At 39.7% G+C, this 12,075-nt stretch overlaps 1 protein-coding gene across 1 annotated transcript in view; it reads left to right on the top strand.

Annotated features, from left to right (window-relative positions):
• Positions 1–12,075, top strand: part of LNP1 (leukemia NUP98 fusion partner 1) — a 55,488-nt gene that overhangs the window by 18,519 nt on the left and 24,894 nt on the right. Inside the window, exon 2 of the mRNA XM_012501052.2 lies at positions 10,389–10,577. Coding sequence (XP_012356506.1) covers positions 10,422–10,577 — 156 coding nt within the window. The 5' untranslated portion in view covers positions 10,389–10,421. The remainder of the gene's footprint in view (positions 1–10,388; positions 10,578–12,075) is intronic.

Genomic DNA, 12,075 nt, shown 5'->3' with positions numbered 1-12,075 from the left:
TTTCTTGATATAAGTCATTTTTCTTTTTTACTTTTTATTATGAAATAATGACAAGAAGTTGCAAATAAATGTACACGGAAGTCCCATGCATCCTTCACCTACTCTTCTAATGTTGACATCTTGTATAACTATAGTATAATGTCAAAACCAGGAAATTGACATTGGTATAATCCATATAACTTACTCAGATTTCACTAGCTATGCACACACTCATTTGTGTGTGTGTGAATGTGTGTGTGTAGTTCTGTGCAATTTTAGCACATCCATAGCTTTTTGTAACTGTCACAATCAAAGTACAGAACTGGTCTATCATCAGAAAGCTTCCTCAAACTAAACTCTGATAGCCACTTCCTCAATCTCTAACCCATGGGAACCACTAAATCTGTTCTTCATCTCTATGATTGTGTTATTTAAAGAATGCTATATAAAAATTATTTCTATTTATATGGAATTATATTTTTATTTATTATAAAATTCCTTTTGAGATTGAACTTTTTTATGCAGCATAGTTCTCTTGAATATGGTAGGTTGTGTGTATCAAGCCTATATATTCATCTGCAGGCTCCTGCATGAACATAGGTTTTAATTTCTCTAGGATAATTGCCTAAGAGTACAATCACTGGGTCATATAGTAGATGTATTTTTCGTTTTAGAAGAAACAGGCAAAGTATTTTTCAAAGTGCCTGTACCATTTTTTATTCCCATCAGCAATGTATGAATGATCCAGCTTCTCTGCTTCCTCTTCAACATTTGGTGTTAATACTCTTTTTAAATTTTACACATTCTGATAGGTATGTAGTAATATTGCATTGTGATTTTAGTTTGTCTTTACCTAATGGCTGATGATGTTGAACATCTTTTCATGTACTTATTTGCCATTTGTATATCTTCTGAGATCAAATGAGATTGGGTACATTCAGGGCGTTATGGCCATAGACACCATTTGTATATCCTTCTCAGTGAGATGTCTTTGATGTCATTGGCTTGTTTTCTTGTTTTCTTTTCTTTGCCTGCCTGCCCTGCCTGCCTGCCTGCCTTCCTTCCTTCCTTCCTTCCTTCCTTCCTTCCTTCCTTCCTTCCTTCCTTCCTTCCTTTTTGAGATGGTGTCTTTACTGTCACTCATGCTGGAATAAAGTGGCATGATCACAGTTCACTGTAGCCTCAACCTCCCGAGCTCAAGCGATCCTCCCACCTCAGCCTCCTGAGTAGCTGGGACTACAAGTGCATGCCACCATGCCTGGCTAGTTTTTTTTTTTTTTTTTAATTTATAGAGACAGGGTCTCCCTATGTTGCCTAGGCTTGTCTCAAACTCCTGGGCTCAAGTGATCCTCATATCTTGGCCTCCCAAAGTGCTGGGATTACAAGTGTGAGCCACCATGCCTGGCCTTTGTTTTCTAATTGGATTGTGTGTTCTCTTAATGTTGAAATTTGAAAGTTTTTTAAAAAATATATTCTAGTTACTAGTCCTATGTTGGATACACCAGTCTTTATCTTACTTTTTTCATCCTCTTAACAGGATCTTTCATAGAGCAAAAGTTTTTAATTCAGTGATGTATAATTATCAATTTTTCCTTTTATAGATTATGCTTTTGGTGTCAAGTCTAAGAACTCTTGACTAGCTCTTGATCCCAAAGATTTTCTCCCATGCTTTTTTTTTTTTTCTAAAAGTCTTACAGTTTACAATTTATATTTAAGTCTGTGATCCATTTTGAGTTCATTTTTGTGTAATGTTCTCTTTTTATTTTTTGAGATAAGAGTCTTGCTCTATTGCCCAGGCTGGAGTACAGTGGCATAATCACGGCTCACTGGAGCCTCAATCTCCTGAGCTCAAGTGATCCTCTTGCCTTGGCCTCCCAAAGTGCTGAGATTACAGGCATGAGACACTGCGCCGGGCTGAAGACTCATTTTTTTAAACTGTGGATGTTCAATTGCTCCAACACCATTTGTTGAAAAGGCTATCCTTCCTCCATTGAATTGCTTTTGTACTCTTTCCAAAATTCAGCTAGAAATATATGTGGGTCTCTTCCTTGATTCTCTTGCTGGGGCAGTTAATCTGTATTCCATTCAGGCCTTCAACTAATTGGACAAGGCCCACCCACAGTATGGAGGGAAATCTGCTTTACTCAAATTCCACCTATTTAAATGTAAATCTCATCAAAAACAGCCTCACAGAAACATCCAGAATTAATGTTTGACCAAATATCTGGGCACCATGGACCAGCGAAGTTGACACATAAAATTAATTATCACCCTGTATTGTATTTTATTTTGTCACCTATTTTATTTTGAGAAGTTTCCTTTGTCATTAAATCCTATGATTTTTGATGATTGCATAGAATTCTATTATATAAATATATCATAATGGATTAGCCTGATCTCCAGTTGTTGCACTTTTAAGATGTTTCCACATCTTACAAGTTTTTGCTATTTTAAATAATGTTACATGAACAAACATCCTTGTATGTACTTCTTATTATCCACTTGTAAGAAATAGAGAAATTTCTGGGTCAAAGGATGCAAAATTTTTTTAAAGCTTTTAAATGCACCTTGCCATATACCTTTCCATAAAGACCTTATTCCTGCTAATAACATGTGATATTTGATCCTCAGAAAAGATTGTTATGGAGGTTCATTTAAGTTTTTTTGTTTTAATAGTCTGAAAACTTCACATTATTTTTTGACTCAAACTTTAATTTTTGCAATTTATTTTCCTAAATGTTGTATTTTGTCAGTTTTCTTTATGTGTATGAAGATCCTCTCCTTTATTGTAAATTGCAACATTTTGTCCCTCTCAAACATGAGGCACTCAGGACTCTCAATTCCCCCAGTTCTTGTTTGGATCACTTCTTATGGAGAGGCTTGTAGATTCAACAGAAGTGCTGAGGCGTTACCTTTAGATTCTGTGACACTGCAGTTAATAACTGAAAGGAAGCCTTTTCTGAAGTATAGCACACTGATGAACTGGATTGATAAAGTCTTTTTTTTTTTTTTTGCAATGGAGTCTTGCTCTGTCGCTCACTGCAAGCTTCGCCTCCCGGGTTCACGCCATTCTCCTGCCTCAGCCTCCTGAGTAGCTGGGACTACAGGTGCCCACCACCACGCCTGGCTAATTTTTTGCATTTTTAGTAGAGACAGGGTTTCACTGTGTGAGCCAGGATGGTCTCGATCTCCTGACCTCATGATCCGCCCACCTCCGCCTCCCAAAAAGTTTTTTACATAGTAGTAAATTTTAACAGTAGTAGCTCATCTGTTTTAGAATAATTGGTGCCTAGGGACTGAAGAGACCTTGAGAGGTCAACCAACTAATAACACTTCTGGAGACAAAGCTGCACAGATTTCATCTTTGGCAGATGAGAATCAGGGCTGTGTTTGAAGGTCTCTTGTGGAAGAGATGATTTATTGGCTCTTCAAAATCTCTTCCAATGTCTAACAACTATTATGAAGCCCACCATTAGCCAAAATCCTGAAGAATTTAATGATGTTTAATGCCAAGGTAACTGGATATTTATATAACCAATATTTTGTAGGCAAATCTCTGAAAACATACCTTTCTTTGTCTCCTCTTTTTTTGTTGTTTTTTACACCACTAGTGGTATAGTTTAAAAACAGTTCTCATAATACATGCTTCATGGCTTTTTAGAATAAAAAATAATGGTGATATACCCTTAGAGACATGCTTTAGGACACTTGGTCAAAAAAGGTGTGTCTTTGATGACCACCTCAAAAGAGTGGCAAACTTCACAGTATAACTTGATAACATACAAGGAAATGGATGATTATACTATGACACGTTGCCACTAAACAAGAGTCTGACAATCAGGTCATTGAATAGAACATAGCACACAGTTTCAAGTATTTAAGCACTGCTTTCTGGGAAGTAAAAACTGACTTAAAACCATTGATGTATTTTGACTGTTAAAAAAAAAGACGTAGCAATTTAGCTCTTCTGGACATAGCATTTCCTTTCTAGAATGAGACTGGTTCAGTCAAGCTTGAAATCAGTAAGAGGAATGATGCTTTCCCTTAACTGTTAAGAAAAAGAAAAATGAAATAAAAAAATAAGTTACTACTGCAATGGCAGCATGGCACTGGGACAATGAAATAAATAAAGGGAAAATTGGGTGGGCGTGGTGGCTCACTCCTGTAATCCCAACACTTGGGAGGCCGAGGTTGGAGGATTGCTTGAGTCCAGGAGTTCGAGACCAGCCTGGGCAACATAGTGAGACCTCATCTCTATAAAAATAAATAAATAAAATAAAGGGAAAATCATTTTCTCATAATTGCATAGTCTCCTAAGAGAGAGGGCACTGAGAAACCACTTGACAGCCCAAGGATCATTTTCACTGATTACCTGGGCACCCATGATGTCTGTTCACTTTATGAGAATACACACACCACAAGCTTCCTATTCTGTAAGAGAAGGTATTTTTTTTCACATTCAGCATGATAAGAAAATGCCTACTCAAATTCTCAGCTCAGAAGCTGCAGCTGTCGCAGTCACTTGGCAGCTTTTGCATACGTCCTGCAGGCTCAAAAAGGTGCAGGGTGAAAAGGGCAGCTCCCTTTGGTATGCATCCCCAGCAGCATCTCCTCAAGGCAGGTGCCCAGGGCCCTTGCTAGGGAAAGCAGGTGTCTGGGCTTCAGGAGTGCGCTGGAGCCTCCCCTCAGGCCAGGGCTCCCAAGAAAGCCCAGAAGAGCATCTCTCCCAGTGCTGAAAGACTTGACGCTTTCTGCTAGTGCTTTTTTGCTGCCCCATGTTTGTTTTAAGAACCTTAGCGTAGTAGAGTAGGGAGCTATCTTTTCCTCATGTTTTTAAAGAAGAAATAGGCTTAACTAGGGGAAAAAATGGAGTTAGAAGTCTCATTTTCTTTAATGTAGTCCAAATCCTTTTTTCTTTCTGGGGTATATTTACATCTTGTTGTTTTGGGAGAATTTTTGGTCAAAGATTTGAAGAGTTCCCTTTCCTTCCAGTATTAGGAGATTCCCCAGGACCAACCTTAGGTTCATGACTTGCTAAAAAGGACTTACAAGGCTCAGCATATAGTTGTACTCATGGCTAAGATTTATTATAGTGCAAAGATACAAAGCAAAACAAGTAAAAAGTTGCATAGGGAAAGTCTGGAGGAAATCTGGCTCAAGCTTCCAAGAGTCATCTCCCAGTGGAGTTACAAAGTACACACCTAATTCCTCCAGCAACGCAACAATGCATTGTGGCCATTGTGCAAGGCAACTGTTTATTATGGAGGCTCAATAGAGACTCAGTACCCCAGATAGTGACTGGGTGCTGGTCAGGTAGGCACACTCTGCCTACCACATACACAAACTCCAGATTTGCAGAAGAAAGTCAGTTCAGCATAAACCACATTAGTCAGGCAAACAGTTTAGACCACTCTTATAATTTAAGGAAAATATTATGTCACTGCAGGAAGTGTTTACCAGCCAAGTTCCCAGAAGCCAGCTAAGGGCTAACCTTGCAAGCAGGTCCTTCTAAGGATGGGCAGTTTCAGGCCTGCTATATTAACCATTTTCTGTGTAGCTGATCTCCTTGGTCAAGGCATTTTATAGCAAAATTATTATCAGTAGTGTCCCATGACACAGTATGAAACTAACCTGCATATTGACTTTACTTAAAATCCAGAGGTCTTGGATTTAGCCAGTTAAAACAAATCCCATTAGCTATAAAGGTTAATCTTAGGAAGCCAGGTGGCTTTCTCCTTAAGTTTTTGTATTAACCTTTTTTAACCTAGCCCGAGGCATCAATTCAAGCACAGCACGTCTCTTGGTAGTAAATTGAAGCTGACCTGCATGCCTTCTTGGGCTGAGGCAGGCCAAGATAGTCAAGATATATACACAGGAAGGACAATCCCAGAGAGGATTCTTAGAAACAAAGAATTCAAGTTCAGTTACCCCAGTGAAAACATGCGATAATCAGGTAGCACAGGTTAGCAGAGCCCCCAGTGTGTCTTCCCACCGTGGGGACTTCAGCCCACGGTTTCTCTGTCCAGTGTAAATAATTCAGCTAAGTTCTTTGTTTTAGAAGGACTGCCTGAAGGCAGTTTGTTTCTGTCAGTTTTTCTCATAAGTGTGGACAATATCTGGAGGTGTTCTTGGAAACTAGCGGAGCTGGGGCCAGTTGCTGCTATCTCATACTCAGTGCTGTTGGGTGTGATCATAGGCTCAGCAGTCAGTTTGAATTCAAGCCAGCATCCTGGAAAGGCAGCACTGGTGTTCAGGAGCAGTTCTGAAAAACAGATCATTAATGCCCTCTTTCTCCTGCATCTCCCCAGGTGCCGGGTTTTTTTCTTCTTTGCTATTACGCAACAGTGTGATTCATTCAGAAATAATAACTTTACATTTTCCCCAGCCGTTGTTTATTCTTATCTAGACCATTTATAAGGAAGGGTTGGGTTTGTAAGAGGGACAAAAGAATTTACATAGAAAATCATTGTCTCGTGTGACAACCAGAAAAAACATCATGTTCCAGAATGGGCTAGGTCAAAATCCTGAATTTTCAAAAATTTTCAGACTGTGTTTACATTACCCTATCCCTTTTGTCCTGATTATTTATTCAAGAAGCAGCCTAGAAAATATCAATTTCTATCTAGGAACAGCTGCATTTAGCAATCAAACTGCCTAACTAAGAAGAGAGGTGAGCAAAGAAGAGTCAGACTATCAATCCATCATTGCAAATTTCAAAATACTCTGGCAAGCTGAACACAAATTAATAGCAGTGAGCTATCCCATAAGGGGTCAAGAGCCCTATCTGTCAGGAGTGGATGGAGGGGTCCCACTCTCTGTGATGTGCTCTCCCCCAGCTTGCAGCTTTTGACGGGGTTCTTGGGATCCATCATTTCTGGTGCAACTAATTCGGTTTCAAATGGTCCTTTTGAAGGACAAGCCCTTTCCCGTAGGCATCTGCAGGTGACCCCCACAGAGGAGTGTTGTAAACAAACCTGCAATAGTCCCAGAGGCTGAGTTCTGTTCCTTGAGCCTATGCCTGTCTTCAGAGATTGGAACAATCCCTCACAGACAATATCAAGCTTAGCATAAGCTCCAGGCAGTTAGGATCTATGAATTCAGGATTCCAAACTAGCTAGCAACTTTTCCTCTATAGCAGCAGCAAAGCCAAGAAGATACAGGGCCAAACAGCTGTGTTCCGAGTCCAATTGACAAGAAATGTTTTCTAAGCCCTTTTTACACAGTCAGATTTAGAGTCCAATTGACCTACTCCAAAATATGCACATTAGGCTGGAAAATCATTAGCTTCTAAGGGTCAGACAGACACCTGATTTTATAAGAACTTATTAGCAAACTAAAAACTGCTTTTTAAAATTCAAAAGGTGTTTTTTCCAGTGGAGATGAGCTATGCTTCTATGTTGTCTACCTTTTCCCATAGGCTCCAACAGGCAAAAATTATAGCAAAAATAATCAGTTATGGAGATTTCAGTACTTAAATGCTCAGAGTTTACATTGTAATTCATCTACTAGCAACAAAAATCAAGAGGTGCATATTCTCCTAATACTTCTTATGGAGTAGCTTTCCCTAACTGGGGTAATCCCTCAAACATTTATGAAAGTATAAGGATATAATATTTTACATCAGTTTTTATCATATATTCAGGTGCAATAGCCACAAAATAGAAGCCATTTTAAAAAATCTCTCTCTCTTTTTTTTATTGCAGGTTTACTCAAACTCCTAGTAGTAAAGTGGTAAATTCAGCATATATTATTTACATTATACCTGCTAAGAGATTCCCAGTTGGAATGCAAGGGGCTGCTGTACCAGGCGATGGGGTATTATTCCCCCCTCCCCTTTCTTGCTGGTTTATCTAAAGCCTTGTTCTAGCTCTTGGAACTGACTTAACAAAAATGTTAAAAGTTTGCATTGCTTTCTCTTCCTTCCCACTTGGAGGAGAAAGCAATGCAAACTTTTAACATTTTTGGCCCATGCAAAATGTGTTTTGGGAATGTTTGGGCCCTTTCTCTTCTCATCTAGAGGAGAGAACAAAACCCAAAGGCATCAGCCAGGCTGCACTTTTTAATCCCTTCATTTTAGCTACCCATGGCCAAAAGCAGCCAAGGAATCTAATGAACTAGTTGTGATCTGTCATTTTGAATTCTGTACGTAACCTTTACCTCTCACAACAGACATCATCCCAGCAGCTGATTCATCCTACTGATGGCTAGGAAGCCACTGGGCACTGAAGGTTCACTATCATGTCTTCTTCATCCTTCCTTTTCCCAAACCTTGCTTTAGCCATAGTTCAGTGGTTTGGGTTGTTTCTTAGCAAATCCCACTTCTGATAGTAGCTGTCATCCCCAGTTTGGGGATTTGCTAGAACTCAGCATATAGTTGTACTCATGGATAAGATTTATTATGTTGAAAGGATACAAAGTAAAACTGAGAAAGAAAATGGAAAAGGCATATGGGGTGCAGTCTGGAGGAAATTAGGCACACTCTTCCAAAAAGTCCTGTTCCAGTGAAGTCCCACAGGATGTGCTTAATTCCTCCAGCAATGAGTTGTGATAACACAGGAAGTCTTGGCCATTTGCAAAAAATGAAAATGTTACAAGATAAGCTTTGGCTCCTTTACTTAGTAACATAAAAGTTGTGATACCATGCTCTGCAAACATTGGTCATAGTTTTCAAGCTTATCTTTTTGCAGCTCAAGGAAGGATTTTCATATGGCAAATGGCCAAGAATTCCTGATTGAAAATGCGAGACTTCTCCAAGTTCTCTTGAAATACTGGCAGGATGGTGGAAAGAGCCTGGACTTTGTTTTTCTATTCCCCGCTTCAAACTTGGCTTTGCCACTTAGTATTAATTTCACTTTGGCAAGGGGTGATCTATTTGCATCTCAACTTCCATATCAATAAAATGTCATACAAATCTCCCAGGTTGTTATAAGAAAATTAGCATATATGGAGTCTGGCGTGGTGGCTCACGCATGTAATCCCAGCACTTTAGGAGGCTGAGACAGGCAGATCACGAGGTCAAGAGTTTGAGACAAGCCTGGTCAACATGGTGAAACCCCATGTCTACTTAAAGTACAAAAATTAGCTGGGCTTGGTGGTGGGCGCCCTTAATCCCAGCTACTTGGGAGGCTGAGGCAGGAGAATCATTTGAACCTGGGAGGCGGGGGTTGCAGTGAGCTGAGATTATGCCATTGCACTCCAGCCTGGGCGACAGGACGAGACTCCATCTCAAAAAAAAAAGAAAGAAAGAAAGAAAAAAAGAAAATTAGCGTCTATGGAATACTTGGCTCCATACTTGATGCAAAGTAGGAGTTCCATAAATGTAATATTCTCTTTACCTTGAAAAAAATGCCCACTAAAAGACAGGGACTATAAAATTTATATAAACTTTATAAAAGCCCCAATAGAAATAACCTAAATGACAGCCTAAAATGACCATCACTAGTAGACTGAATTTTTTAAAAATTGTGGCATGTTGATGCAATGCAATACTACACACAGCATCAACTATTGTTACTGCAAAAACATGGATATATCTCACTGGCATCATGTTGAATAACACAGGATAATGCATACTGTATACTGCCATTGAAAGTAAGTTCAAAAATAAGCAAATTAATCTATGGTGACACCATTATTGTGTCAGATCATTAATGATAAACTTTTGAAGGGAGTATGGATTGGAAGGGGGATACATGGAGCCAGTTGGGGTGCTGGCAATGTTCTATGTCTTTACCTGCATGGTGGTGGTAACACAGGGGTATATGTATATAAAAATTCATCAAGCTGTGCACTTATGATTTGTACATTTTACATGTACTTGTATATTATTTACATTTGTACATGTATAAGTAATACCTCAATTTTAAAAACTCCTTTTGATCCAGGAGCTGGATTTTATATCAATATCATTTTATTAGGAGAGTATCTAGCTCTAGATATGACATGGCAACAGCTGGCTACCTTGCAAGCTGTGGTCAGTCTGTTCCTTGTATGTGGCCCCATTTCAGAGCTTGCCTGGAGCTGACAGGCATATTGTGAGGGTCATGCTCCATCATCATTGACAGCTGGAGATGCCATCACATGTCATTGGCAGCAAAGCACAGGGAAAACCAGGCAGTGGACTCTGCTTCCCACCCTTAGGCTGTGAGGCACAAGCCCCAGCAATGGAAGGATTAGAAAGCCTCTCAATTTAAAAAGACAAGGGGAGGGGAATGTGGGCTGCACAATTTATAAATAGACGTTGCCCAAGGCTGCCTGATGATGAAGTGGTTGTTTAGTAAATCTTTCTCCTTTAAGGATGCCAGTATCGGAAACCATTTTAAAAAGACCAGTTTCATTTTGTCTTTTGGGAGAGATCCTGGGTTTCATTGTCAGCCCTGTTGGGTGATATTTCCCTCTGTCGCATTTAGGGACAGGCCTTCAGTATTTGGCATCACCTTTACATGGAGCACAAAGATGATGATGATGATGATGTGTCTTTTGCCAAATGGATGAGCAGCTTCTGGGGCCACAGCTGGAGAGAGGAGGATCAGAGAGGACTCCGGGAACGCCACCGACCCCAAGTCACCAGTCACAGGAAAACCTCCCTGCCCTGCCCAGTGAGTGATTGTCATGGAACTGGAGGGGAGAGCTGGAATAGGGGAGGGGGTTTCTCTTAGATAATTTTTTTGAGGAATCTTTGGATATAAAGTTTTCTTTGGTTTAAAACCAGTACTTCTGAGTCTTTCTCATACCCACAGAAATCTCTCTTATTATTTCATCTTGTCTTTCAAGGGACCTTATTGTCATCTAATGGGTAATGATTTCTTCATTTTTAGTTATCTGAGATATCTTTAACCACTCTCCAGAGCTCCTGATAAGCCTGAGATAATCCCACTGAGTGACGGAATTTAAGCCAAAGGAAAGAAACTTGATGCTATACTTAGTCTGTGTAGCCTTGTGGCTCAATGTGTGATTTCCGTTTGAAATACTGAAAATTGTTCCACTCTTTGGTAGACTTTCTAAGGAACTGGGGATCCCACATAACAAGTCACTACCTTTGAGAGATTTGACATACTTGTTTTTCTTTCAGGGAGTCCATTTGGTTTCTAGATGGGAGAGGGAGCTAAAATTCTCCTGCCCTCAGCACTGTTTTGTTATGGCTAGGCAGAGCACCTGATATCTGGGGAAGAAGATGCTAGCAGGAAGGCTCCCAAGAGGGGAATGGATGGGCTTGGTCAGCTGTGGAGTCAGTGACATGTACAGGCGGCTATTCTCTCTGTTCTACTGTGATGCTAGAAGGCTCCACAGTAGACATGTGTGTCCTGCGCTTCACAGTTACACAGCAATAATACAGCTTTTCTTTTTATAAGTCCCATTAAATGTCAGCTACCAGAGGATAGTTTCTCAATCCCCTGCTGTTGCCAACCCCGGAACCAAGTAAGTTTTGTTTGGGGTAATATTATTTTATTTTTAACTTCAGGCTTCCCAGACACATAATGTCTATAAGACATATGAAAGTGTATAAGGCAACCTTTATTACTCCTGGTGATCAGCAAGTTTGAGGAATGAGAATTCTTTGAGACACAAATATTTCAAAATATATCCCTTGCCAAATGCATACTCAGGGACAAAGGGCAATCTTCAACCCTTCTTTCAGCTTCCGGTTGCTAAAGTGAAAAAGATGGGGGTGTTGGACTGAGTGATCTCTAAGAACCCTTCTACCTCTAACCTTCCATGTTCTGTTACAAAGTAAACACCTGCTTATTGCCTCTCATTTTAATATATGTCCCACAATGAGCAAAGTATCCAGGCTGTGTGAACCAGGAGTATGATTAGTTTCCAGTTTCCAGATGTGAGAACAGAGATAAACAAAAACCAAAACCGTAATTTACTATTTATTACAATGGCCTCTTGGAGCCACAGGAAATATGAAAACATAGAAAGAAACATGGCTTACTAGTTCCTTGAATAAACTTTAGCATCTATGGGGCTTTTAAAACAGAGATAGTTACCCTATTTACAGAATTCACTTTTAGGTTGCAATGTTGTTTGCCTTAATCTACGGAATCACAGCATCTATTATGTATAACATTTGTAAACTGTGTCCTTATGACA

The sequence above is a fragment of the Nomascus leucogenys genome, chromosome 21, assembly GCF_006542625.1.
Source record: "Nomascus leucogenys isolate Asia chromosome 21, Asia_NLE_v1, whole genome shotgun sequence".
NCBI classification, from domain to species: domain Eukaryota; kingdom Metazoa; phylum Chordata; class Mammalia; order Primates; family Hylobatidae; genus Nomascus; species Nomascus leucogenys.
Note: the sequence above shows the minus strand (reverse complement) of the source record. Positions and strands in the feature narration are given on the sequence as shown.